At 45.5% G+C, this 27737-nt stretch overlaps 1 protein-coding gene across 1 annotated transcript; it reads right to left on the reverse strand.

Annotated features, from left to right (window-relative positions):
- Nucleotides 867-27737, reverse strand: SHC4 (SHC adaptor protein 4). The gene is made up of 13 exons (XM_021407290.1): nucleotides 27607-27737; nucleotides 26663-27265; nucleotides 20913-20983; nucleotides 15294-15357; nucleotides 14349-14468; nucleotides 12744-12797; nucleotides 9995-10046; nucleotides 9317-9443; nucleotides 7245-7422; nucleotides 6096-6156; nucleotides 4570-4749; nucleotides 2840-3093; nucleotides 867-2092 (listed from the first exon to the last, which is right to left on the reverse strand). Exons 2-13 carry the CDS (start codon nucleotides 27221-27223, stop codon nucleotides 1937-1939), a joined length of 1878 nt encoding a protein of 625 aa, XP_021262965.1. The 5' UTR covers nucleotides 27224-27265; nucleotides 27607-27737; the 3' UTR covers nucleotides 867-1936.

Genomic DNA, 27737 nt, shown 5'->3' on the forward strand with positions numbered 1-27737 from the left:
GCTGTGATTTGTGTTAGATGGAGTTCTGCACATTTGCTTTCTATGACCTGTCAGAAATTTCACCTTTGATGAAAACATCAAAGCCACCTTATGCAGGTCTTTCTGTCCTCTTGGCATACAACACAAGAAGCTATTTTTGCTTCAGTTTGCTCAGTGAACTCACATCAAGCATTTTACAATATATGAAGTTTGGTAAGACCTAAGAATAGAAAGTAGAAAGGAAACTGGTTTTTTTTGTTTTTTTTGTTTTGTTTTGTTTTTGTTTGGCAAGAAAGCTTTATCTTCTGTTCTGAAGGCTCAAGTTATCCATAATGCCAGAGTATTATCAAGGAGATCAGTCACCAATATTTTAAACCTTCTCACCTCTTCAGTTATATGTAATTCAGTTTATTAATCGTGTTATTCTCAAGGAATGAAGCAGATTTTGTGCCCATTAGCTGAGGAAAAGAGTAAAGCTGATTATAGACAGCTCTAAATGTGGTTCTTCACATCATATTCTCTATGAAAGCTTATGTCTTCCATTTTTTTTTTGTCCAGATGACTCCTTTTGTTTTCCAGAGGACAGAGCTCCTACTATACTGTCCCATTTAGCGTGAAGATAATTTTTAATAGTCAAATCTTTTCTTCCAAGAATTGGTCAAAAATTGTCCGCCTGATGGAACTATGCCAGTAGGCTAGCAGATAGAGAACATCCCTGCTGGTGCCAGAAGACATTACTTGTCTCAAAGGGACAACTTTCTCAGGCTACTACCTGGACTACCAGTCTCATTTCCCAGGTCCTCCTTCCCTTTTCTTCAGTTACTTACTAAATCAGTTTCTTCAACAGGAAGCCCAAGAAACCTCTGTGAACTCAGAATACATGAGTGTTCATATTTAGATTATTTATTGTGACCAAACAATAGATACGTTTCCTTTAAAAGACTTTCGGAACAATTGGACTCTACATGAATAAAGGCAAAATCATATATTGTTTTGGAAAGAATTCTGAATAAGGGCACATGCAAAGTTCAAACAGTCTTTTAAATGGTTTTCTCTCAAAATGTATCATTAGTTTTCTTCAGCTTTTCTAGTTTGTAAACAACTATGTAATCAATGAAAATATATTTAGCCTACCTTTAAAAAGAGATTACTCCGGTATTAATTGGTAATAATAGTAAAATTGTACGCAAGACAAAAATATTAGGATCTAGCATGCTTGCCCCTTAATAAGTTCTATTCCAAAATTATATTACACATATCAATTTCAACTTTGTAAATATTGCATAATCTCAATCTTTGAGTTGTCAGACTGATAAAAAACAATCAAGAAACCATACAACTTTTTTGTATTGTGAATGCCATTCATTTCAAACATTACTTGCTAGTAAAGTGCCATTACAAGCAAAATGAGATTGTTAGTGTCTGTCAAAAGCAGATGACATTTTAGTAATATTCAAGTTGCATTTGTTTTGGCAAATAGTGAAAAGCTTAGACATGTTTGTTTAACCATCCAAAACTAATTCAGTATAAATAATATTGGTTTCCAATAATTCTATCCTAAAAGGCACATACTAATGTTCCAGTAGTTCGTTCAAGTGAGCTTTTACATGTAGAGGTTTAATTGTGCTTTTAAATAGTTACTGATTCAGTATGACCTTGAAAGTGACATTTGTGCATGTCGAAAATATCTTCTCACAAATTAATCTCCCACTCTGAAGGTGTCATTTTGTTAAGATTATATATATCTATATAACTATGCTTATTGATCTCTATAGATCTACATAGATATACACATATACATATATTCATATATATACACACACAAAAGGATATCTTCTGGAACAGCAGCAGAAAGTGCAGTCTATTATTTTTGAATTGGCTTTGTAATATAAAGTTTTATAATAGTCAACGAAGTTTTCAGGTACAAATTGTCTTGGGGTTTGTGAGATCCAAGTGATTATTTGTGGTAATGCAAGTGTCCCATATTACTCTCTTTCCTTACAGGCTGTTTCAAGCTCACTTCACTTCCAGAAGAGATGATTGGCAAATTATTTTCCATGTGATATTGAATAAGATGACCCACGCTATCAAATATATGGTCTTTGGTTCTCACCTAATGAAAGAAGCAAAAGAATGTATTTAAGGTTATATTGTGCTTATAAGTGGTGGGATGTGAGCCTAGTCCATTAAAGTCAAAATGCATTTAAGCCACTGAACTCAATGGAGCAGGATCCTTAGGCTGTAGACAGCAATTCAGACCTATCCTTTGACTTATCATTAGCTGACATGGAAACTGGAGGACGAAGTTAAATAGACTGGATGTATAGAACTAGGCTGATTCTGCTAAAGTGAACAAAATAAACCTTTTTTTCCTCTACAGGAAAGAGGCATTTTTCCCTAACTCCTACTAAGAATTTGTTTCATGATTTATGTCTCATTTGAGGATTTTCACTTAAAAGTGCTCTTTTAGCCCTGAGCAGAAACAAGTAGAATTCAGTTGACATCAAATCTGCTCTGTATTTTCTGTATCCAGAGGTACATTACTAATCAACTTTATTATTTAATGTTAAGGTTATTTTTCCAGCAATACACTGACGACTCGAAGGATACATTAAGTGTATATAGTAATTATCAGCACCTGGACTAACAACAATATTTAAGTGCCTCACTTCTATTTCCATGGTGCTTCAGTGCTTATAAGTTCTTGAACTGAACTTTAAAAGCTACTTTAGTCACCCACTAGCTCAATTTAAGTTAACTTGAAGGGAATCGGATCAATTCCATGTCCAAGAATGCACTTGTGCACTTTGACTGAAATAGCTGAGCAGCCCTGAAGTTTCCATATATGAAATGTTCATACCTTGCCCTCAGGATCCACCAAGAGAAGATGTTTTGCTTGCCCTCCCTGAAGTCCACTGAGGACATACTGACCAGGTGATGTCGTGCTCTCTCGCACCAAAAAATCCCCATCGTTGACTAAGAGGCTTTCTGCAGCTTTCCTGTTTAATTTGCCATGGTAACAATCTTCATTCCTTAGCTGTTGTTTTATTTGTGGCAGAACGCAGAGACCAGCTGTGTTGCTTGTGGCACTCTGCTGAACAGTTTCTGGTAACTCTGAAATGAAATGGAACATATTGGACACTTCTAGAACTTTATCGTAAAAGGGAGAGACTATTTCTAGAGCTTTTAAAAAATTCTATCCAGTCTTGAAGCTGTGATCAGACCAACCTTGCAGACTGCAATAGTATGCAAACACAAATGCTCACAATCCTCAAGTGCATTCGGTAAAATTACCATATGATCTCCTCCCATACCTTAGATGGATAAACATAGGGTTGCTAGGCAACAGGGATTGAAAAACATGCATTTTTCTGATGCTCTGCTCTACTGTTTTGATTTTGTATTTCTTTGGTTCTATTCAAGTCAAATCTTCCCTGTTCAAAAAGAAAAATCTGTTGTTTTCAGCCTTTAAGATCTAGTCTTTCCTTCTTCCTTAACAAGCTCTGAAGAGGTTGTCATGCCTCATTGGGAGAATCATGTTGAGTGGCTCCAGCTATGTGCAGGAATGTAAGACAACATGGCCAACGTAGCCAGAAGGGAAGGATTACAGCATGATGCATCTGCTGTGAAAAAACGAACAATTACTGAATGTACTAACAAAACTGGGTGGTTTGGGATATAGCCAGTCAGACTGCAAATGATTCACAAGCAGGATTTTTCTAAGGAAAATAAAAGGATACCACTTCTTCAATGAAATTGTGCAACTCAAGGGTCCTCAGGATATAGTCAGTTCCTTTTAGAGCATAACACATGCCTGGGTTAGAAATGTCTCAATGGTCACAGATTTCCTTTACAGTGGATATGATCCAGACCTCATCCCCCTTTTTTTTTGTGCGTGGAGCCAACACTGACAGAGAAAACACTCAGTAGGAAACCATAAGAAGTGTTTAAATAAAGTATTTCCAATTATGAGGATAATCAGTAGCAACTACATAGCCACCTAATGGATATCCACCACTTGCAGTCTTTAAATCAAGACTTAACTGGACACATATTGCATAGATAGTACTGATCAAACAATCTGCTTTGGATGTTATTGGAGGAGATTCAATGGTCAGATCACTTGTGCAAGAATTGAGAAAAGGTGGTCATAATGATCCTGCTTTGACCTTGCATGCTTATTGCTTTTGAAACAAAGGCATCTGGGGTCATTTCCAGCTTAGAGTGGGTGAGATACGACTGTACAGGAGAGCATTCTTCCTTGAGGCACGGTATAGGCTCAAGCTTTCATAGTATCTCAGAGACTTGCTTATTACCATTTGTGGAAAATGTGACACTACTTGCTGTCATCAATCACCAACATAAGATGGAAGACTATTCTATACGCTCACTGTCTGTACTTTTCATCTTTAATCCCCTTTGTCTTGAATTTAAGAAGCAAAAACAAACAAACAAAAAAATAACCAGCAGGAAGGACCCCTCAACTTCTATATTTCTTATGAGGAAACCAAACTCTTTCTCCATGCACATGGCTGCCAAGTCCCCTCTTTCCAAAGCTTAGAACTATATGGTATCACAAGAAGAACCTACTTGTGTGACCCAGTGGGCTCCCATGGATCTGTGTTGCTGCTGTACCACGGGCTGTACAGAGTGCAGATTGCAGAGCCTGCGTGTTGATGTAACAGGGATCGTCAAAAAGATCTGGTCTGTAGGCAGACTTCAATAATGTTGCATCTTTCTTTGTCTTCTGTGATCTTTCACCACAAGGACCTGCAATTAGGGTATAGCATGTACAGATTCCTTTTTTATTTCTAAACTCAAGTTAGAAGAACTGCAAAGAAAATGAAATACGAATGTTGTTGTTCTTGTATATCCCATGAAAGTCATTCAGAAGGAAACAAAAATTGGCAGATGAGCTGTTTTTTTCCTATGGCTTGAAGGCACAAGGTACACTACTCAGAATTAGAGTGAAATTTTCAAAGATGTTCCACACTGGTTCAGTTCTGCTTCACTTAATGTCAGCACTAAATCCCCTACTGATTGAAAAGAAATTAATACATATGACTCTACGGAGACACAAGCTGTATGCATTGTTTATTGCAAAGCCCATTCCTTCCCCTCTGCACCACAAGCTTTGTGGGAAACTGAACGATTCTCTCTTGCTATTCTGATGGAGCAGAGAGAAGGAGGAGGTCAGTGCTTTTGTGGCACTGCCTGGAGAGCCAAAGCCACATCTGTCAGGTTAGGATCCCAGCCTAGAAACAAGTAAACAGAATATTCCCTGCAGGATATGAAAATAATGCCACTTCTGCTAGCCAAATAGCACGCATATTTTTGCTCTTTAGCAAACATTTTAGTCATAGATCTATTCATTCATTCTTTTATTTGTTCACCCTCTGGTTGCAGGAATCATTCGATTCTCCTTTCCTTAAATCAGAAATAACACAAGGAATTGAACCATCCTCCTTAAACAGTGTAATCCATCTCTTCATAGCAGTGCAGGTAGGAATTCAAAAAGGATGTCACCGTGCAGTGAAAGAGGTGAGTTGGGGAAACACAGTCAGGGCATCAGCTGTAGCAAATAAAGCCCAGAAGGGGATGGAGGGTGGTGATCCCTTGGGGTCCCAGAGAGCAGGTTTCTCTAAGGTGGAGTTGATGTGGGCCACAAAGCTTCACAAGGAGAGGGAGGGGCACAGTTAAACAGAGAAGCCAGTGACACTGGAATCAAGGCCACAGATTCCACTGGAATAGAAACTCAATGCTGACAGTTGGGCCTCACAGCATATTTGTAGGGGGAAGGAATATTTTCAAAGACTGTTAAAGCAAAGAAATATCTTCCTTCTTCAAGGCATATGAAAGAGAATAAAACAACAGAGAGCTACTGTACAGTATCATGGCAAGTAAAATGAGTAAGTCTGCCAGCAGACACGACAATGGGTTAGTGCCCTTTTGAAAATCTGTAAGGCTTTCTTGTCTGCCCTTCATCTAGGAAACAAGAAGTGACCTACTTGGTGACCACTTTTCAACATTGTATTGAAAGCAAAGGGGCATCCCTTCCAGCCAGTCTGCCTTGGTTACTTCATGCATATGCATGTAAAGGAAAACAGAGCACTTACCCACGGTTTTGTTTTCTTCTGGGCAATTTTCATAGATATTGATGAATGTTGGGCTGTCTGTCTGCAAAAAAAAAATCATAAAAATGATCACATACAATAGATCCTTAAAAATAATGTTATAACATCCATGTGCCAGTTGATGGGGATCCAGGTAACTTAATTCTTCTCAAAAAAACAAAAAACTTTCCTGTCTCCTCAGATAATATTTCACTCGGTGGAAAGAAGGCAATTGCAATTACATGTTGCAGGATAATTCATTGCAACTCTGGAGAGCTTTGGAAACAAACTCAGGGCAGAGTCACGCACCATTCAGAGGATTTTGGGGAGAGATTGTGGAGACTACCAGGCCCACAGCCAGGATTTAAGATAACAGTGGAAGTAAGATGGAGCATAGGACAGTGCCTGGGAATAGCAGCCTCAAGAGACAAACCACTCTCAGGAACAGCATCTTCCTACGTAACACTAACCACAGTTGCCAGGAGGCATGTTCAAATGTGCAACCTATAAGTAAAGATGGTGCCTGCTTCACTGAATGGGGAAATGCTGGTGTTTCCAAGAACAAACACAGTGGACTTTGAAGTCTGTACAGCAAGTCTGAACTCTGCTGGTTTCACTCCCTGATGTTTTTCTATTCCTGACTACCTCGAGCAAAAGCCATTTTTTGCTACCATTTTTTTGTAGCTACTGCAGCTGAATTAATGGAGTCTCATTAAACATTCCAGACATAATTAATGCTGTATATCCATTGCAATCAGTTAATATTGTATGTATAGGTTGTAGAGCGTAATGGACAGGAGGAAATATTTATTGGATCATAGATTGAGAGTCAGGAAGTCCCAGATTTTGTAAATGTTCTCTTAGACAAGCCATTCAGGTCTGTATCTATTTCCTTCTCACAGCTAACACGTTAACAAGGGAATATTACTCCATCTCCTAAAAGTACTCTAAAGACAAACCACTTAATCTTCAGAAAGTGCTTTGGGACTCAATTATGTACTAAGCATGATTAAATCTCGCCTAAAAAAAACCTCTTTCCCAGGATAGTCAGAACCTGGTTCTGATGTTAACACCATGCTTTACCCCACAGTAACACTTTATTATTCATTCCCATAACAGGCAGCGAACAGTTCTATCAGAAGATGTACTTACCAAGCAATGCTGCTTTTTGCACTGTACAAAACAGCAAGACCTTTGGTCTGTTTGCACTTTCATTCGCATGTCTAATAGTCCACCAGTGGGAGGCTCTTTCCCTGGAATTTCATTGTAATATTCATGATCCTCCCTCTCCTGTAAATTCCCAGCTGATCCATTAGCATTCACTGCCTCACTGAAACAAATATGGAAATAAAAGCAACTGATGTTATCAACTGTTTTCTAGTGTAGGCAAATATCCCAAGTGTTCGTGCATCACACAGTGCACAGATAAGCCATACAGAGGTTGTAACAGAGTTTGGGCCTCAACTGTCAGAGTTGTTTACTTTTTCCAGTTAGTTCTTTCCAAATTACAAATGGAATCACCACAGTTCAGGCTTTGGGGAGATTGTCCTGGCACCAGACAGCCCAGATCCCTGGGATGCCAGTGTGTTGTTCACTAAGGTATTCCAAAGTGTCAACTATAAAAAAGATTCTGGCTTCTTGTCTCAACTGTATAAATCCAGGGATGGGGGCAGGAGTGGGGGGTGACAGGACTTACAAAAGAAAATTAAAACCTTGTGTGGCATTTAGGCAGACAAGCCTGCAACTGTTTTAGAAAAACAAACATTGCTACAAAAAATGTAGTCATCCCAAATGGAATGTACTCTGATTTTAATAATCAGAAACAATACGACTATTCTGTTTCAGCTTGAAGAAAACAGTGAATGACATGAAGGATGGTACCCGATGTTTTTCTTGAGCTAAAACAGAACGATGATAGCTTAAACGTACAGCTGATACGCTGCAAAATAACTAGGTGCTTCCTGTGCTGTCTCCGGTCCCGAAATAAAAAGCTCATCTCAAATCTTACTTCTCTGTTTAACAAGAATATAATTGGATAAAAGGCCTCGAGCAGGAAAGAGATAAAGTTCAAGTAGTTGATTATGTGATATGCAGTGCAAGTATTTGATTATGTGATTCATGGTAGTTGGAGGTGGGTGACTCATTCACACAGCAATATCCGAGTTCTGTCTGAGGACCATTCTCCAAGACTGGCTGTGGTTTCAGCTCAAGGAGGGAATTTAATTAGCATCTTCCATTTCTCCCTTCTGTGATTTACTCCTGGCATAACCTTGTAGAGTTGCATAGCAAAGGCTCTTCCTGTGGCTATTGTCTCCAGGGTAAACAGAGTATCAGCAGTGGAATGCCAAGAAACACTGTATGACAAAATAAATATAACCTGGAGGTGGTACTGCAGGCATGGAGTAAAACCAGTTTTATTGCATTGTTTCAGGCACTGTACCAGTGACACCGCCTGCACACTGATTCTAGTTTTCAAGAAGCAGCTAGGTGGCTTTACAGCTTCACCTGCTTCTGAGAGGTAGCAAGGGATCAAATTCAGCATCACTAAAGGAAGGACTGAGAAAAATATGGCTCCTTAGAGAGAGCTCTAAGTCAGACCAAAAGCTGTCTGTCCAGTGCACTAGAAATGGGGAACTGCAGTTTGAAAATTAACCTAGGCCCCACAGTTTGAACAATGGGCCGAGGACAAGACTTCATACTTTAAAATGCCAAGTGGTGGCTGGGTTGATTTCAGTATATGAGGCTGACTCAGGTTGCATCAGATGGAACTGCAGGTCCCTGCCAGGTCACGAGCAGAGCAGCAGAGAGGTGCATTACAACTGCTTGCATCTCCAGCACGGACGTTGCACAGCTGCAGTGAGCTTAAACTTGGCACAGCTCAGGACTGAGCTCACTGTGCACCATATTTATAGAGCAAAACTTCTTCACTTCATTTACCCTGACCAAGTAAGGACAGGATAATTTGAACATTTGTTCCATTTCCTTCTATCGCTTGTGGTTTTAGCTAAGCACCTGTACAAATGTCACAGGAAACAGCAGCATTTACTGGAATAAGCTAATGTTACTCTACTACTCTCTGTACATACAGCATGTATTACAATTAGCATATGTCCAGAATGTGTAACCAAAACATCTTATTTATGGATCATTCTTTGGAGTAGTTGTTCTCTGAGAAGTACTGAAGAGAAGAAAACTGTCAGTGAAGTGACTGAGAACAAGCTGACCTTTCATTAGAAGTCACCAGGCTGGACGGGTTCTTCAGGTACTGTTTGAACCGGAGCTCAAAAGCCTGCCCTATGGTGTTTATCACCTCCTGTGCCATCCCATTGGGACACTCCAGTATGTGGCACGCTGCAAAGAGACACCTTGCTTTAATTAGGTAAATGCCCTTTATACAAAAATTTTTTAAAAATAGAGTCAAGCTATATTGTTTACAGCAGAAAAGTTGAGTATGAAATTATGTGTCTCGGTAACCTCAGGGCACTAGTTAGGACTGAGATTTTTGATGCGCTAAGGATGTTGCTCTGGCTATATTTTAGGCATATCAAATTAATAAAAGAAACTCTGTTTGTGGTTCCTGCACGGAATGCTCCTGTATCTCCCTCCCCAGGCAAGGAAGAAACCCCTTTTGGCTGCCTTGGGAAGGACCCTGGCGCAGCACAGAGCCAGCAGCTGGCACAAGTTTAGTCCGACCTACAGATCCCCACTTAATGGCACAAAGAATATGACATTTACGGCCACAGCCTGAACACAAAGCATCACCCCCATCCATACGGCAAAGTTAGAAATCGTATAGAACACGGAGCTGCTCAGTAACTCTCATTTCAAAACTCAAGCAAGTCCTTGGTACAGATAAAGCAATCATAAAAGCACACATAATGATTTGAAAATTGCTTCCATACCTCTCTGATTGACAGGATCTTTCGCTACATATGCAACATAGTCTGTTGTATCCTTCAGGAAAGAAAAAAACAAACGTTTTTAAAATTATCACTATGGACAACCTTATCACCCTAACAAAGCAACTTCATATACAGAGAGATATTCTTAGCTTTGAAAATAGTTTCAGGAAACCTGGAGGTGCTGCACAATGGGGTAAGGGAAAGATCAGTGATGCAATGGTGGATATTGACACAGCAATTGTGCAGGAAAGCTTGTTCTTGTGATAAACGCAGGAGACCAGCTCACGTTCTTTGGGTTTCCAGTAAACTGTGTTTTCAATTCCATACTCTGCAACTCAGCTGGTGCCTCATCAGCAGACAGTGCTGAACGCATCAGGGCCACGTGACTTCCAGCCACATCTTTCAGCTGGGACAGCCCTTATTGATGTCCATGGAATATTTAGAAGTGTGAAAAGGCTGCAGAGACCAAATCAGAATTTTCACCATTTTGAGACTGGCTTTCAAAGCCATCTTAGAGAAAAGACGATATTTAAAGTATCACAGAACGCACGAGGGATTCCATCTCAACCACTGCTGCCTGCTGTCAGTCTGGCTAACATCAGGTTAAATTACTCCGGACCTCGAGGCCACCGCTGAGATCAGACAACCTCAGTATAATCAGCTGTCTGTTTCAGATTCTCCTCGCAGCTAGTGCTGAAATAATAATCACTTTTTCTTGTGAAACTGAAAAGGGATCCGAAACAGACAAATTAACATTTCTAGTCGTATTGCAAAAGCAAAGAGTCGCTTGATAATTCAGTGCTATAGTAAAAATGGTGAGGTAATGAATAACATTCTTTTAATTATTAAAGATGTATTTTGTTATTTTGGATCTTTAAGGTTGAATGGGGAAAACACAATTGGCAGCTTAAAGGCACGGCTCTCTTGAGGGAAGATGCAATCAGCTGGCAGGAAACAAAGGCCCTGTTTGCAATATGCACAAGAACAACCATTTAATAATTCACAATGAATGACACAGGACGCACATCTTAGGGTCAGCAGATCTTGTCCTAGATCATTAAAAAAAAAAACAAACGAAACTCCCAAGGTAATATCATTAAAGCAAAGAAAGCTAAATATTTCTCATGCACTTAGAAAACTCAATTTCCTTTCCTTTCCTCTCAGATTTTTCTTAAGGCTCATAAATATTTTATGATATTTTACTTTTAAAATAAATTAGGTCTTGACTGTAACTGGAAAACTGAAGCAACTGGAGCAGTACCTGCTATTTTTATATCTTTACAATGCTTAAGTGCCTGCATGGATGACTTTGCTTTAAAATAAAGCCCCCTCTAGAGCAGAATCCTGGCATTCCTTAACAGTGCAGAGCTACACAGAACTGTGCTCAGACCCTGAATGCAGAGACAGTTGGAGAAACATATCCTATGGAAGACAAGGCTGGAAATATATCCCTGCCTGAGTTATGCTGAGATGTTATATAAAGACAAACTCTTAGGACAGCCAGCATCTAGGACACGGTACATACTTCAGAGACAGGACAGTTCAAGGAGATACAAAAATTGTTTAACTATCGAGAAAACTGAAATTTGACATGAAGCTTTGTGATGCTCAGCACAACAGTGCACCAGCACTTGGAGCTACCAGGAAGGGTCTGCAAAGCCCAAGGATGGTATTGCAGAGTGCAGCGCATTCCAATAGCATGAGCATCTAGTGGTGAAAGTCAGACTTCTCAAAATGCTTCAGTCGTTAAAGGGATCCTTAAGGATCTAATTCTTTGGCACTAGGTCCATGCAGTGCCTCCCTGCTGGGTGCAGGACTGGCAGCACAGAGCCTGCACACGTGTTCCATCCACACTTCCCTCCCCAGCTCCAGGAAGCTCCTGCTCTCAGGCAGCTCAGGCAAAACCTCACCAAGCAGCTGGGCTCCTTACATCACCCCATGGCCCTCCATCCATCACACAGGGCTGCTTCTCAGCTATTTTCCCTGGCCTGGTTGTAAATCCAAAGAGGCAAATTTGTCATTTTCCAGTCAAAGCTAGATCTGGCTTCCACTCCTTTGTTTCATAACACAAGAACAAGGAGACATTTATCAAAACTGAAAGGCAGAAAATTCCAAACTGATTAAAAAAAATACAGTTTTCATAACACACAGAGTGTGAAATTCAGAATGCTGGGAACTTGCTGACACTGGAGAAGGGAATAGGACGTGTTTATGAATGACAAATTCTTCACAATAATTTCAATGAAATATTTGGAAGAGGAAAGAAAACTCCTTGCATGATAACATCAGTGAATTCGTAACTATTACACTGGGAGAAAACCCCATATCTGCAATAAAAATAATGTCACGTCCATCTTATAGGAGTTTTGTTTGTCTTGAAATTCATCTAAAATTTAGAGAAGCTAGCGCTGACCACTTCTGTAACATGGCACTGGATTACAGGGATCTCAGAACTGATGTCATATTCTTATTTTTAGGTCCCCGAATCTGGGCTCTTGTGAGTGACCCTAGTCTCACTGATGGGCAGTGGGAACAGTAACTCTACCTAGCTATCAAATACTCACTGAATCTCTATTCGAAGTCTCTCCCAGGCCCCCTATCTATTTTATACTCCTGGTCATGATGCAGAAGCACGGCATACTCTGTTAGTGCTTGCGGATAAGAAGGAATGAAGTAAAGTATTTGCAGGTATTTCTGTTCTCATGATAATTTCATTATACCTGCAGAAGTCTTATAAATCAATACTTACTGGGTCACCTCCAGAAGCAAATGAGATGGACTGCATGTGATGGTTGGCAATAATCTGAAAAGCATGACAAATCAGTTAAACATGCTCATGTGCACTTAGAAAACAGCAGAGCAAGCAATTAAGTTCATGACAACCCCATCTATTGATACACGGGCATATCATTTGTGAAGGAAGAAGCTAAAAATATTTTTGGAGACTACCCATTCATGTTTGGTAGTATCCAGATCCTGAAAGGGTTTTCAGAGTGAGTTCAGGCACCATTTCTAACCCAGTGAGTACAAAGCTGCCTACGTGAGAGTTTCGCAGGAGAATAATGGAAGATACTAAATGCATTTACAAGTTCTTGCAAAATTAACTCAGTTCAAAATGACCAATAATCTTATTTAAATGGACAGTGTATGTAACAGTGATGTTTTTACAAACAAACAGTGCCCACTGATGCTCGGACCGTCTTCTCTCTCAGCACTAGCACTACATTGTTATGTGGTAGAAATTTTGCTAGCCAAATCAAGCACAACCTTGGTTTAAAACCCTACCTCATCTCTGGAGACAGACTGTTCTTTATTATAAAAATCAAGTGCAAAAGATTATGCAAGTGGGAACACAATGAAATGTGGTGGCAGTGCAGGAATGGAGCGAACAGGATTTTCAGCTTGGAAAGGCCTAGTAATGAAAGTCCTAGGAAGAATTTCAAGATACTCCTCTGAACACCTGAGTGCACAGTCACAGGGCACATCAGTGCATTTGGAAAGAGATCTGTCTGTCCAGATTTTAGTCCTGTATCAAAAAAATGAAGAGCTGAGAGGGCCAGACTTCAGCTGCCAGCTCCCAAAGCTTCTTCCAGCATAGGGAAGCCCTTTGCTGCTTGCTGTAGCTGAAAGGAAGGGAAACCTTGAGCCATAGACCCTCCCAGCCCAGGAGAGCCGCAGGAGCTGCCTAGTGCTCAGGACAGCATCAAATCAGTGCAACAGGCCCTCAGAGCCAGTGAGCTGGAACTACCTCCCCGCTGCTCCCCCACTCCAGCTCATAAAGAAACCTGCTGCTGGCCTGGCAGAGACCATGCTGGAGCTGAAGGAGGAATTTGGTGGGCAGCACAAAGCTTCCAGTCTCATCGACTAAGGGAAAACACCCCAGTCCCAGGGCAGACCCAGGCTCCCAGGACCGTGCCCCAGAGGAGCCCAGGAATCTGCACAGTATAACTGATGATGCACAGACTACCCAGCTGTAATGTAGCTTTGAATGATAGCAAAGCCAAGCTCTAACTCATTATTTACATAGTATTTCTTCACTCTAGGACTGTCAGAAACTCTAGTCAAGACTAGCATCTTGTTTATTAGGCACTGTACAGTGAGTGACAGAGAAACAGTTTGCCAAGTGCTTAAAGATCCCCGGGCACAAAAGACACCATCATAAACAAAAAAGGCATGTGTCACATCTTGAATTACCCCAAATAGCTCTCGTTTTTAAAATCAGCTTTAACAAGTGCGCATAGGAAGACACTGGGTGCTGCTTTCCACTCAAGCACCCTGTCTTTCTTTCAGATGTCACAAAAAGAGGAGACTATGGTAGCATGGAGAGAAGGACGCTGGTTTACATGTAGCCTACCTGCTGTGTGTCAACGTTAATCAGTGTGAGGCTGTTTGTTGAAATGGTCAGCTTTATGTTCACGCCAGAAAACTGAAGGTTACTTTTGCCAAGTACGGAGGACAGAAACTTAACTGGAGGCTTTGAAGACAGAAACAAAAGAAAGACTTCATCAGCTGGCTTGGCTAGGAGCAGAAGTATATCAGAGTCAAGTAGAATTTTACAGCATCTTATTGAGAATGTAATGGGAACGAGGATAATGGCTTGATTAAGGCAAACAGACCTTCTAACAAATATCAGCTTTGAATTACACTTGTATGCATGGGAAAAAGAAGTGTTAAAGAAACAAAATCCCTGGAAGTTACATGTTATACCTAGCTAAGGAGTTCAGAACATCTAATTTTCCCAGTGAACTCTGCTTCATTTCCTGAGGATGAAGTGTTTCTCAGTAAATAAGGAAATTTTCTCATGTATTCATTCTTCAGGAGCGTGTTTGCTCACTCTGAGCTCCACAGTTACCAGAGGAAACCAATAACTTCCCCTGAACACTGCCCCACGGCAGCCACTTCCACTACCCGTCTCTGCATGCCAGCTATTAAACAAAGGACAGGCCCATTAAACACTGCCTTTTTCCCTTTCTGCAATATAAATAACCATCAGGTAGCCTCCTGATGAACGAGCTCCCTTTCGTTATCCATAAGGCCTCCTACATTTTACTGGTCAGAACCTAAAGCTTAGAAAACACGGAGCACTGCAGAGGCCGGTAGGGGCAGAGCTTTAACCGTGGTGAGAGGAAGGTCCTGCACAGCCCTGCCCCCAGCACAGAGCAGGCTGAGCACTGCAGCACGCTCAGGTGAATTAACACTCACTAACTCCAGCACGAGCTGACCCTTGTTGGGAAATCATGTATCCATCTTATCAGAAGCAGATACAGAAAAGCAATTGTTCAGCTGAACCGGCACTCACCTTCCGCTTTTTTATCGCTCCATTTGTACCTGACACAGCTTCACACAGTCGACTTATTGCTTCCCTACAAATAGAAAAACACAGCACAAACTGTTGGATCATTTAACATGCATCAGCTGTAACGGGGCCAGCAACCTCATGATTTATTGCTGTAATTCCACTTAGAAACACTTAAATCTTCTGGAAGGTCTTTCACAGTTGTTTTTCCTTCTTCTTCCCTCCCAGTGTTAAAAAGAAAAACCTATTTAATGAAACACAATAATTCAACAGTCTGTTTTGGATTCATTCCTTTTCTTCATAAAACATAGCAGTGTCACCTAATGAAAACTCTTTGTTCCAATAAATAAATAAATAAATGAAATCAGCTAACTGCAATGAAACTCGAAGGACCTCATGCCTTCGAGTCCTTTCTCTCAGTAAGGCTAGCAGGGAGCATTCCTACCTGCCTTAATCCATCTTGGTCAGAGCCCCAGGGGCGTGCTGAGTGAGCCCAGCTGGGTGCCCTTATGGGCTTTCTGCTGTTCTGGGTTTCATTTAAAAAAAAAGAAAAGAAGGAAAGAAATTAAAGAAGCGACATTTCACCTGCACTTTAGCCAATTTCCCACACTTTTATATCACAAGAACATTCTTGCTTCCCAGCCTACGCTGCTTGGGAGTTACACTTGACCATTTCCCAGTACTGCCCTTGCTAGGCGTGACAGTTCTTCCAGCATTTGCTACCTAGGTTGTCCAGAGCATGTCTCTTTGCCAAGCTGTGACATTCCTGGCCAAACCACAGGTTAGATATTTACACATGCAGCACAGGAAATGCTTTGAGTGCCACTGTCAGCAGTGCTGTATCCCTCTGGGGAGGAGATTTTTTTCTGGGAATGCTGCACAGACCTCCCCCTTTTTAAGGCACACAGTTTGCTCAGCTGAAGCTGGATTGCAAAGCTGCTTCTCTTAGGCATGGGGTTCTATCTTAGCATGCTGTAATGCCACAGTTCAGAGGGGAGGTTTGGAGGTTCAGTTTCTCGAGTTTTTTTTTCCAAATCTGAGGTCTTAGTTCACCTCTAGCAGGTATTTCCCAAATCAGGTGTCCTTTCCCAGCCACCCAGTAACCTCTATAGGTGCTACTCACTTCAGAAAGCAGAAACGTAAGGCATAAAGCATGGATGGTCTGTATCAAAGGTAGCTACATTTCTCACTGAGTGTAACTGTTACAAGCTGCATCTATTTTCCATGCTTCAACAAAGCAAGTTCCAATGTATGATCAGCCAGGTGATGCTTCCCACAAACAGAGCAGCGTCCTGAGGGAGGTTAGCATGGGAGCTGGGAAAAAAAATCTTTTATTGGCAGCCATCGACTTTTCCCTGACTTACACTCATTGTTTTGAAGCCAGTGGAAAAATGATGACTGACGGGGTTGGGGTGTGCTCAGCAGATTTCCTTAACGTTCCTGGACATCCTGGAGACAAGGGAAGGCCAGCTCTGCTGCAGCATGCCGCGGATTCCAGGATCCGACCTGACAGCCTTATCTCAATAACCCAGCAAGCACAGGTGTTAGAGGGGCAAGTTTTCCATGTGCTAGCCCTGCATGAAATAGATCACATTCAGTTTACAAATGCAACCTTTTAAGCACAGTCTTTTTTTTTTTTCCTCTATACAGCTGAAAATACGAAGTGAAATCTGGACATCTCTCTTGTTTAGCTTGGTGGTATTATTTTGGTGGTAGAAAGGGCAAAACTAAACAAAATGGGAATGGCATCCTGCAGGATGATCTTGCAGACTCCAACAATCCATTTGGAAAATGAGACCTCATCTTCTCATTCAATATTAAAGGAAATTAAAATCAGAGCCAAGACATTAAGGCTACCTGGAGCCTTCAAGTCTAGCTCTACCTAGAAAGAAAACCAGATATCGAACAAACTGGAAAAACAGGGAAGTGTTCTATTTTGGTGACAAATGAGTTCCCAAACGCTTCAAGCATCCTATATGGAATTCTCAGTTGCAGACAAAGCTGTCAGCAGCAGATCCCATCCTGGCACAAGCACATCTTGTGACTGCCCAGTTCACCCCACTGTGATGCAATTGTCCAGCAAACGGGAACAAAAAATAGGAAAATCATTTCTACTTAAGTTTCTATTTCCTCTCTTTGCTAAGGGAAATTATCCTCTCACAGCTGTTCCCTGCTTCGTATCACCAGATGGTTTTCCAGATGACCTAACAGACCTTCCCATGTATTACTGTAAAGGTGTGAAAAGCAGGCATTTGATAACACCTCGCTGACAGAACTGAACATCTCTGATTTTCAGTCGCTTCCATGGGGCAGGTGGACCAGATCTGGAACCTGCACCATACGCTAAGAAGAAAATAAACTCTGGAAATGTCCATGATAAACTGAAATTGGATGTACTGTGTCCATGACTTCTTCCTGGAAACCTGCTATGAATTCATTCTTACAGCCATTCACTGTCAGTCACTTGTTTAGGCAAGTCTTTCAGATGTGCCAGACAGCGTATACCTTTGTAGGTCTTGTAGTTAACGTATGGATGAATGTGCAGCACTGTGGCTTCTGGGATTTGCTTGTCCATTTTACATTTGCCAATCAGAGGCAGCAGCAGCAGCAGATGTGGCCTTGTTATTCCAGTCATGTTGCTGCTTTTCCTTTCTCTCCTCTTCGTCACTCATCCCAAAGCGAGGCACTTTGGTTTGTTTGTTTTCCTTCAAATCACACGGACTGAGATAACTCCACTGGTGCACTCTGTGGCAGCTCCTCTCACCTCTGAGAGCCACAGAACGAGACGAGGAAAGCCGTGAGGAATTTAAATCAGTTTAGTTTAAGGCAAAGAAAATCATGCCCCTCAACAACTCGGCATCTTCTGCCGTTTGAAGTGAGGTCCTTGTCTGCCAGTCCTGCAGCACCCACACAATCACAAAAACTGACCACTGGTAGCTGACACAATTTTTGCTTTCCATAGCGAATGGGAGAGATTTGGATCAGCTCCTGAGCTGGAGTGAGCTCCACACCTGCGGGGCTGAGCCATGGAGCCCCATGCAGCCAGCCAGTGCTGCAGAGAAGGCAGAAGGAAATTGTGGTGGCTCAGCAGCGAGGTGGGCAACTGGGGGGTGAAAAAGACAAAAGCCCCCTTTTGGGCACCTGTAAGCCTTTAGATCATCTCAGTGGTACAGTCAAACCCAGATTTCGTCCTCTGGGGCTGCACCTCGGCAGTAGGCCCTGCCGCAGAGGAGGCGCTGGTGCTGACAGAGAGGCACTTTGTCGATTGTTTCCCCAAATGAGAGCAAAAGAAGAGCAAGGGGCTGATGTAAGCGAGCAAGCATGCTGCTGGAGATTTGCTTTTAAGCATCGAGGGCTCTGCCTACCCCGTCTAACAGAAAGGGATTGTGTGTCTCAACAAAGTTGAAATTAATCTTCCAAACAAAGTCAGCCTTCTTTGAGCAGCCACCCCACCAGCCCTTTGCAGATGCCCCTTGCCCCAGCCATGCTGCCTGGCCACTCCCAAGTTGGAAAGCTATTGCCCGGACCTGGGACACAGAGTCCCTTTTCCCACATGTGCCTAGATACAATCACTGAGCTTGATTTAACAGAAGTGGGAGATGGGTAAGAGAAAAACAGCCAAAGGGGCGGACAAGGGGAGGGCGTGCTGGGCTCTGTGCAGGCATGGGATGGGCAGGAGGACACCTCCACAGCACAGGGGCTCCAGTCCCCGTGCTTCATCAGAATGCAAATGACCCACAGTGCGCTACAGCTGGTGCAGAAGGGAGAAAGGATTTTCTTAAACTGACCTCAATCTGGCTTGTAGACATAAAGCAGGGCAGGGAAGAGTCATAATCAGAGACCCCTTCCACACCACTTTCAAACAGAGCATGACCCTTTGTTTAGCGAAATGTCGTCAGAGTAAAAATATGTTTTTATCCCCAGTAAAAATAACACAGATTATTAAAATGGAATCATTTCAAATAACTCCTTGATTGTTGTGTTGTGGAGGGCATCATAAAGTTACCCGCCTGGGAGAACAATGGGAGAATATTCGATGTTATCGTCACTCAGTCAGTTTGTAATCAGTCGAACTTTAATGTTAGCATGCACTCAGCCCTTCAACACGCAGTTTGCAAACAGTTTAAGTTTTGAATTTCTCATACACAAAAGAGTCTCCCAAGGTCAGCAGTGGCATGGTTTTTTTTTTAGGTGGTGGAACTCTTTCCATTGTTAAGTTCCCACATAGCCCTGGTTAACAAAACCTGACCATCTGGGCCAAAAATGAGTTGGCAAGTTCTCTTTAGGTAGTAATTCATACTCAGTGTTTTCCAGATAATCCGTCCAAAGCTCTGTTTGTCAGTGCAGCAACATGCACAGAGCGGGTCTTGCAGGTGGGAGGTAACCTTGCTTCTTGGCTGATGCTGTTGAAGAACACAACACGTTGGTCTGAACGCACCAAACTGATTTCTCTGATCAAAGTCTACTGTGTTTCTCCTTTGGGTTCGTAAACAATTAGGCAGGGGGGAAACTCTATTTGTATCTCAGGCACTTCTTCATATACACACACAGGAACTGGGTGAATGCATGCTTGTGCTGATTGTAAATGTAAACAACTGCTGACTTAGAATCTAAAACAAATCTGGCTGCTTTAGAGTGAAGTATATAAGCATTTAAGGAGTCAAGTTTTGCAGATTCTTCCTTTTCGCTGATAAGTCTGAGAGCCAACAGGTAGATGTTTAACACTTATCTCGTCATGCACCTTTCCCGCCTCCAGATTGTCTGATGCGAGCACTTGAAGAAGCAAAAGAGCATCTGTAAATCATCTGCCAGCAGGAAGGAAGAGCTGGGCAGCCACAGGAAGCCTAAACCACACTTCTGGCATCCTCAGCATGAGCCGTGCCAGAAAAAAGGCTGAGGGGAGGAGGGAACATGGACACAGCTGGGCAAAAATTCTCTGCAAGAAGCATTTGGGGCCAGGGAGCAGGGAGCGCTGCTGCAGGACTGCAGGTACATCCCAGCAGCCCCTTTGGAAAAGCACTTTTGTGCTTCCTTATAGACACAGGGACTCTGCACACAAGGCGAGACTAAAGGTAAAAATAAAACGGGGTTGTTTTCTTCCAGATGTGCGATAGCAACAGCCAATTGAGAGACAGCCTCACCAGACAGACGGACCCATGGCACCCTGCATCAGGTGTGAAGCAGGTAGAAGGCAGCAGAAGAGATGCCTGGAGCACCCAGGCTGTGCCTTGGCCACGGCAGCAGCAGCAGCAGCACGGCTGTGGCACAGCCAGCATGTTCACCTCGTGCCCCAGGTGAGCCCGGGCTCGTGGCCCAGCTTACATCAGTACCAAGCCCTGAGTGTGCCTGTACCACGCTGCGACTGCAGGGGGATTCTCTCCACATCCAAAACAAGAACTGGGAGAGAAATCCGGTCTGTGGCCGAAACAATCAGTTTCACAATGGAAACAGCCTATTGTAATGACCACATAATTCAAGTCATCGCTTGGGAGAAAGCAAAGCAAACCATGCAAACTCCTATTCAAAAGAGTCTGAGGGTTTGGCACGCAGCGGTGGCTTTACAAAGAAATCAGCGCTCAGGCTTTTCATTCTTGTGCTGAATTTCCATCCGGCAGCGCCTACCTGGTCACTTGTGTTCGCGTGCCAAAGTCCAGGGACCTCATTGACTGCAGCACTTCAATACAGCCCATGTACTGTGGAGAACAAAGAGAGACAGAGACAAAGGACGGCTACGTTAATACCTGCAAAACAGGTGAGAGGAGGTCACAGAAGAAAGCGAATGTGATTCCAGTCCACTGAATTTATGCAGAACCACAGGCTATATGGAAAATCAAACCAGCCATTCTAAAGCAACTTCCTAAATAGATCAAGAGCTACTGCGAAGTGTGTAGAACAGCAAGGAAGATACCAGCCACTTGAACAAACAACACAGCACAAAAAAGAAATGAAGCACTCCAGGGACACAAAATCCAATCCTTCCTCTTTCCTAATTCTGCTTGTTGTCACTGATCAGCCTGTGTCACTGAGCCAGGAGGAACGCATCGATGCCACAGCGAAATTCCCCCATGGGCAGAGGACATCTGCAGGGCCTCTGCGCTCAGGGGCCCTTCGGAGCAGTGGGAGGCATTACAAGGCATGAGGAAAACCACCGGCTCCGTGCTGCTGCAGGTCTGATGACAAACAACCAACCTCTGCAGAAGATGGAGGAGGTAGAGTTGCAATTGAAGCTCTTAGCAACAGCTCTTTAAGAGCCTGCATCACAAACTGACTGCTTTAAATCAGAGGCTGAGACCCGCATTTCTCTTGTATGGGACAGAGTTCAGGGCTTTTTCTGTACTTATTTGGGATTTGCATGGGACACATTTTCAGAAACATCAAGACTGGGATGATCTCTGACCGTGCAGAACCCTCTGACATTTTGCACAAACCCACAGAACATTTCCATCTCAATGGAGTGCACTAGGCTAACCCTAGCCACCAAGTTTACTTCTCCCCAAAACATTTTACTGATTCCTTTATCATTTCTGCTGACAGCCATCCCTCTGCTATTCAAGTGCAGCACTTCACAGGGTCGGCGCAGGTCTGTGTTTCCCAGCTGGCATCCCCTGTTTGACACTGAAATAGTCACCTGGGAACAGAGCATCCTGCAACAGCCCGGCCCTGCTGAGCTCTCCCACATTGAGTCACAGCCCCTGGGATCCATCATTGGAAATCTCAGGCAGGGACTGCGTGCCCTGTCTTCTTGTTTCTAATGGACAGAAGAAGCACTGTGTGCCGAGAAAGGCACCACGTGTACCTTCCCCACACCGGCCTGTCTGCGCATGGCTTCTCCCGCAGTGTTCCGAGGGGGTGAATGCAGGTGTCTGCTCCAGCTTTAGAGATCTCCAGAAATGACTGTGTTAAAAAGAGAACGTGTGTGCGCAGTCAAGCAGGGATTCCACAACAATGGTATTATCCCTGTTTTGGTTTCTTTCCAAATAGCAATGCAACCCTTGGGAGAACTCCAGAATTAGGTCAGAGCCCTGGAAGGACATCAATAAGAATCTGAAGGGTTTGCAGAACTGCTTCCCTAATGAACATTTAATGACTTTGTAAAGGACCCTGAGAGCTATCTTACTTGTTAAAGATATTTCTGCTTAACGGGAACAAAGCAAACGCGGAAGATACGCCTCAAGCCTCAGCTCATAGCACGGCAGAGACCTCTGCTCCTACAGGATAAGGTCAAGCATCCTGTGAGCTGGCAGGGTGCCCCTCGATCCTTGAGAAGAGAAAGATTTAGAGGAGTAGGTGAGTCATACGCTGATAAGCGAGTCCCTGCTGCATCCTGAGCAGATGCGTGGGAAGCTGCTCTAAGCAAAGATGAAAAATCAATATTAGGTTTTTGCATAAGTGACCCTGAGTGAAGCTGAACTTATCAATGATTCACAAAAGGCCTTTTCTTTTTTTTTTTTTCCTTTCTTTCTTTAAAAGCCTGAGCAAGGAAGTGCATTAACACAGCACCTCAGTGCATCCCTCATTTATTATATCTGCTGCTGGTTATCTGAATGAGCGCGGTTGGTAAGGCTGAACCCCCACATCCCTGCGCAGGGTGAAGCAGCACGGCTGGGGTGGAGGACACTGGGGTCACAGAGCTGGGGAGAAGCCCAGGGAGCACTCAGAAGGGACAATGGGACGCTGGAGGCCTGGTAGAGAAAACAAAAGATATCTCCAAGAAAGAAAAAATGAACTAAAATTTACACGAGGATGATTAACCGCTCCATAGAACAAAGTGCCAACATAGAACGGAGCCAGCTGCTAAGGACCTGACTTCCCCGATGAGGGTGGATGCTGAACCCACAGATGCCAAACCCACTGATCTGACAGCAGCGGGATCGAGAGGTCATGCCAAGATGAATAACGGCTCTCAGAAGAGAGAGGAGAGACGCTTTGGTCCCTGCTGGCAAGGGCACAGCTCCTGTAGCAGCGACCCATGCCAAACCGTGCCCCCATCTCCCTGCAGTGGGCTGGGGAGCATCCCTCAGCATCCAAAGAAGAGGGAGATCTGGGGATGGATTCTGCCCCCCCACACTGCCGGGGCTGGGGGAGAGAAGGCTGCTTACTGAAGATGCACATCTTTTCACATCTCTTTGCAAGAGAGGATGGAGAGTGACTGCAGACAGGATGAGGGACTGCGTGGGAGGAGATGTGAATGCACCCGGCAGGGCTCGCGTGAATGAGCTTTTGAGGCACCCTCAAACACAGCCCCACGTCTCATTGCATTCCTTCCCACAGCGCAGTGAGAGGCCCCAGCTCCAGCCTCAATGACAGCCAGTGATTCACCAGCAGCAGCGATACAGCTCGTGGAGCTCCTAATTAAACAATACAGCCGCAGCCTCGCGATTTGACTTATTAGTTAACAGGCATTAATTCATGCGTAATGCCAAGGGCAGCTCCTACAGACCCCAGAGCCATCGAACAAAGAATCCAGGTGGTAGGTTTTGCTAGCAGAGGCAACGCTGCTGCTACACAGCCTCCAATCAAAGGCATGTTAGATGCTGCTCAGATTCCCTAAAAACAATACAGCTGCCTGGGCAAAAAAATAAAAAAATACAAAAAATCACGAGCAGCAGTATTGTGTGCAAATGAGGGTGGCAGGAATCCTTCTCCCATCCAAGCACTTCTTTTCCCAGCACCTGCTTGAACAAGGCGCTTTTGAAGTAAGAGGAAAAGATTTCTGAGCCTCCCACCCCTCTTTCCTCCAGGGCTGCCAGGTGGGGAGCGGGGAGCTCTCCTTTGATTTTTGTGAATACCACCTCGAGCTTGTGATGGATGGGGCCGGAAGGGGAATGTGGCACATGCAAGCAGCAGCCACGAGCACGTGGCACCCACACATCACGGCAGGGCCCGAGAGCACAAGGACCCTGGCAGAACGGCCTGGAAAGCAGCCTGGCTATTGCTAAATAGAAAATTCCCAGGCAGAGTCTGACCTTTTCATTTGTGAGCTTTCAGTTTTTAAATAAATGTTGAGAAAAAAAACAAACAGGGAAAAGTCCCAAAGTTTACGTATGTAAGTATAGATATACAAACATATGTATACAAACACATTTTCCACGTACGTATACACACAAACATACACACATGCACATTTTCCCTTTCTTTCTAGTCTTGATCTGAAAAGCTCTTCCCACACCACTCCACCGGGACAAGGGCTGTAGCAGATTTGGATCCCAGAGACCCCGACGCAGCACCCACAGCTGTAGCACACGTGAGCGGCCACAGCAGCGTTCTGCACAGGGAAGCGCTGCCCTAAGGCAGAGGCGGTGACAGCTGCGGGATGGGGGCTGCCCCGGCCCCAGCACCCTGAGCCCTGCTCACCCCTCGCAGCTGCGGCTCTGCAGCCACGAACCACCAGAGCTGATCTCCTTCCTGCCAGAGAAGCGCAGCTGGGCCCCCGCTCTGCTCTTGAAGATAACAGTACGGGGATGAGCTCTGTCCCTGCTTCAGAACTGCTATTTGGGCTCTTTGGTATTCGCACGGGCAGGCTGGGGGAGCAGGCAAGTAGGGGGCTTCGTGTCTAGCACAGGCCAGGTGACGCGGGACACGCGTGGCCCCTCCAGCCGCACAGCTGCAGCCGCTCCCAGGGCACGCAAGGAATCCCTTCGTTGGCACCTCTTGAAGCAACACCAGAAAGACAATTTCTGCCTCCTTCCAATTTATGGGCGACCACTTTTGATGTAAAGCTTTTTATCACTTCAGCAATTACTGTCTTTCTGAAATACCTGGTCAAAAAGCCACCGGGTTTGGACAAAGCACATTCAGATGTGTCTCAGCTGCCCTGGGGCTCCTGCAGCAGCAGAGCTGGAAGAGGACATCTCCCTGTCGTGCCAGGAGGCCCCTACCAGTCACCCCTTCAAAGGCTTTTCCCTGTGAAACAGCCTGACCTTCATGGCAGGAAAACGCCCCAGAACCACAACCTGGGGAGCAGCAGAAGGGGACGGCCCCTTCCCCACTTCTCCGGACCTTCCTGTCACTCCAGGCCTTGGTTTTGCTTCTCCTTCTCCTTTCTGGTCGGCGTGGCTCCCAGCAGGTAACACCTCGCTGCCTCTGCCCACGGCCCATACCAAACCTGGGAAATTCCCCTGTCAGAGGACATCCGCAGCCCTGCAAGGACCTCAGAGCCTCGGCTGTGAGCGGTGCCATATGACAGCCAGGTGCCAGAGGCCACGCACCATGACACCACAACACCAGCACATGACAGCAGTGCCCACCAGCACTGGGAGCCCCACCAGGCACTGAACTGTCGTGCTGCGTACCACCCGTGTGCTCAATAACCCAGTCAGCCATCACTGGTGCTGAAGTACCAAGCACCCACATCAGCTCTGGGCCTTACAGGAAGCCAAGCGCAAGAGGACAGGCATGAGGGCAGCTCAGAGACCAGTACAAGCTCCCTCCTGCTGCTGCCTTTAACAAAACAAATGCAGATGACCCCACTCTGGTTTCCATTTCCACAGCTGATGTCCTGGCTGATGCTCGTCCCACAGCTCACACAGCCAAAGACATCACCCACAGCAGCTGGCTTGCTCGGGAAGGGTGGGCACAGCCGTGGCCCCGTTTTGTTCTTCTCCCCTCTGACGTGCAGGGTCAGAGGTTCAGAGCATGGAGAAGGAAGCAATGGCCATTGGCTTTCCAACTGGCAAGGTCTGGGCACAAAAGTAAAACATCCGGAGAGGAAAAATGGAAAACAAGAAAGCTCCTGAGTGTGACATGGGTGGAAGAAGCAAAGCTCTGAGCCCAGGGAGTCACCCAGCAGCACGGTCACCTCGGCCAGCAACTGCTGACCAGCAGCCAGCACCAACAGTGACAGAGCACAGTGTGAGAAACACCCAGAGCAGCTGTGGTTGGGTGCCCTTTGGAGGAACACACAGATCTCTCTGTGCCCGGAGCAGGGGGTGCAGCCCAGCAGCACAAGTGGAGGGCAGCCTCGGCACCCTGCACCATGCAGAAAGGGCTGCAGGGCCAGCGCTGGGCCCAGCACTGACAGATGTCACAGCGTGAGCCAGCGCCTGGCTGGCACCAGAGCTGCTGGGAGGGATGGGACCTTGCCATAGTCCTTCCCCTCCAAGGCACATTTCAGAGTGACCTCATTTGCAGCGCAGCTCGGCTGCGCTCCTCCGAGAGCCTAAGGACAGGCTCTATGGAAATCGATGTTGTCTACCTCTGGGGATGGCTGTGCTCCTTTCAACTCCCTCAGGCCCCCAGCACAGCCCTACATCCGTCATTAAACAGGAGATACGCAGGGTAAGCGCGTGACCAGGGGCTGCAGAGGTGGCAGTACAGGATGCAGCCCCCTGTGCCAGCTGCGCCAGAGCCCGCTCCCCACGCCCAGTACTCACCCGCACGCCGTAGGTCGTGCCCGGCTCCTCCGCGTGCTCCCCGCTGGGCAGCAGGCCGCCTCCCAGCCTGCCCGCCGCCTCCTCCGCTCCCCGCCCGGTGCAGCCGCCCGCGGGCCTTGGGGTCAGGTGTGGCCCCTCCGGGCCGGGCTGCGGGTACGAGGCGGAGAGGCAGCCGAGCTCTGGTGAGGAGGGGCCGCCAGGGACGGTGACGCACTCGGTCAGTTTGGTCCTCGGCACCTCCTTGCTCCCCAGGCAGAAGCTCTTCAGGCCGGGCAGAGCGGAGGGGTTGGCGAGTTTAATGTTGGCCATGCGCGGGATCAGCGCGCACAGCGTGGTGCAGGTGTCCTGCGGGCCCAGCGGGACGTCCTCTGCCAGCAGGTTGGGTGCTGAAGGGTGGGAGGAGGAGGAGGAACCTTTGATGTTTTGCGGCCCTTCGTCCAGAGACGTTACGGAGTCGTTCCTGAAGCGGCTGTACTTGGCCCTGTGCAGCATCCCCGGGTGTCGGAGCAGCCCCACGTACAGGACGTGTGCACCGAGGCTCTGCGGGCCGCGCTCTCTCATAGCCCTGGAGGTTCGGTAACCGGAGCCTCGGGCACAAATCGCCTTTGTGGATAAATCAGATGGAAATCAGGCAAGTCAAACAACGTTAAAAACAGAAACCTGTCAGAGATTTCTGCCGATTCGCTCCCGAGCAGCGTATTTTCCTCGATGCGGGAGGCTTCCAGCCGCACGGCCGGCCGGCATTCTCCGTGCAGTGCCACGAGCAGCGGCAGCTCACGCCCAAGAGTCCCACCCGAGCCCGCGACCCCTGCGGGGCCGCGCACCTGCACCGGGCGCTCACGGCCGGGGTGTCACCGCCGGGCTCCTGGCCGCAGCGGCAGCCCGAGCGCGTTCCGCGCAGAGCAGAGCAGAGCAGAGCAGGCGAGCCCCGCGCTCAGCCGCACCTCCAGAGCATCCCGAGCCCCGCCAGGTGCGCGGCTCCCGGCGCCTTCATCCTCAGCTGCCCCCGCGGGAAAGCAGCAGCCCCGCGCCGCGCCGCTCTTGCCCGCACACGCGTAAGGCAGAGCCCGCTCCC

This window comes from Numida meleagris, chromosome 9 (genome assembly GCF_002078875.1).
Source record: "Numida meleagris isolate 19003 breed g44 Domestic line chromosome 9, NumMel1.0, whole genome shotgun sequence".
NCBI lineage: Eukaryota > Metazoa > Chordata > Aves > Galliformes > Numididae > Numida > Numida meleagris.

Coding starts and splice junctions, on each gene's coding strand:
- SHC4 (XM_021407290.1), bottom strand. CDS start 27,223: ATGAGAGAGCGCGGCCCGCAGAGCCTCGGTGCACACGTCCTGTACGTG. Junction 9,444..9,994: donor AGATCCTGTCAATCAGAGAG/GTATGGAAGCAA, acceptor GTCTCTTTGCAG/CGTGCCACATACTGGAGTGT. Junction 2,093..2,839: donor TGGTGGATCCTGAGGGCAAG/GTATGAACATTT, acceptor TTCTTTCATTAG/GTGAGAACCAAAGACCATAT.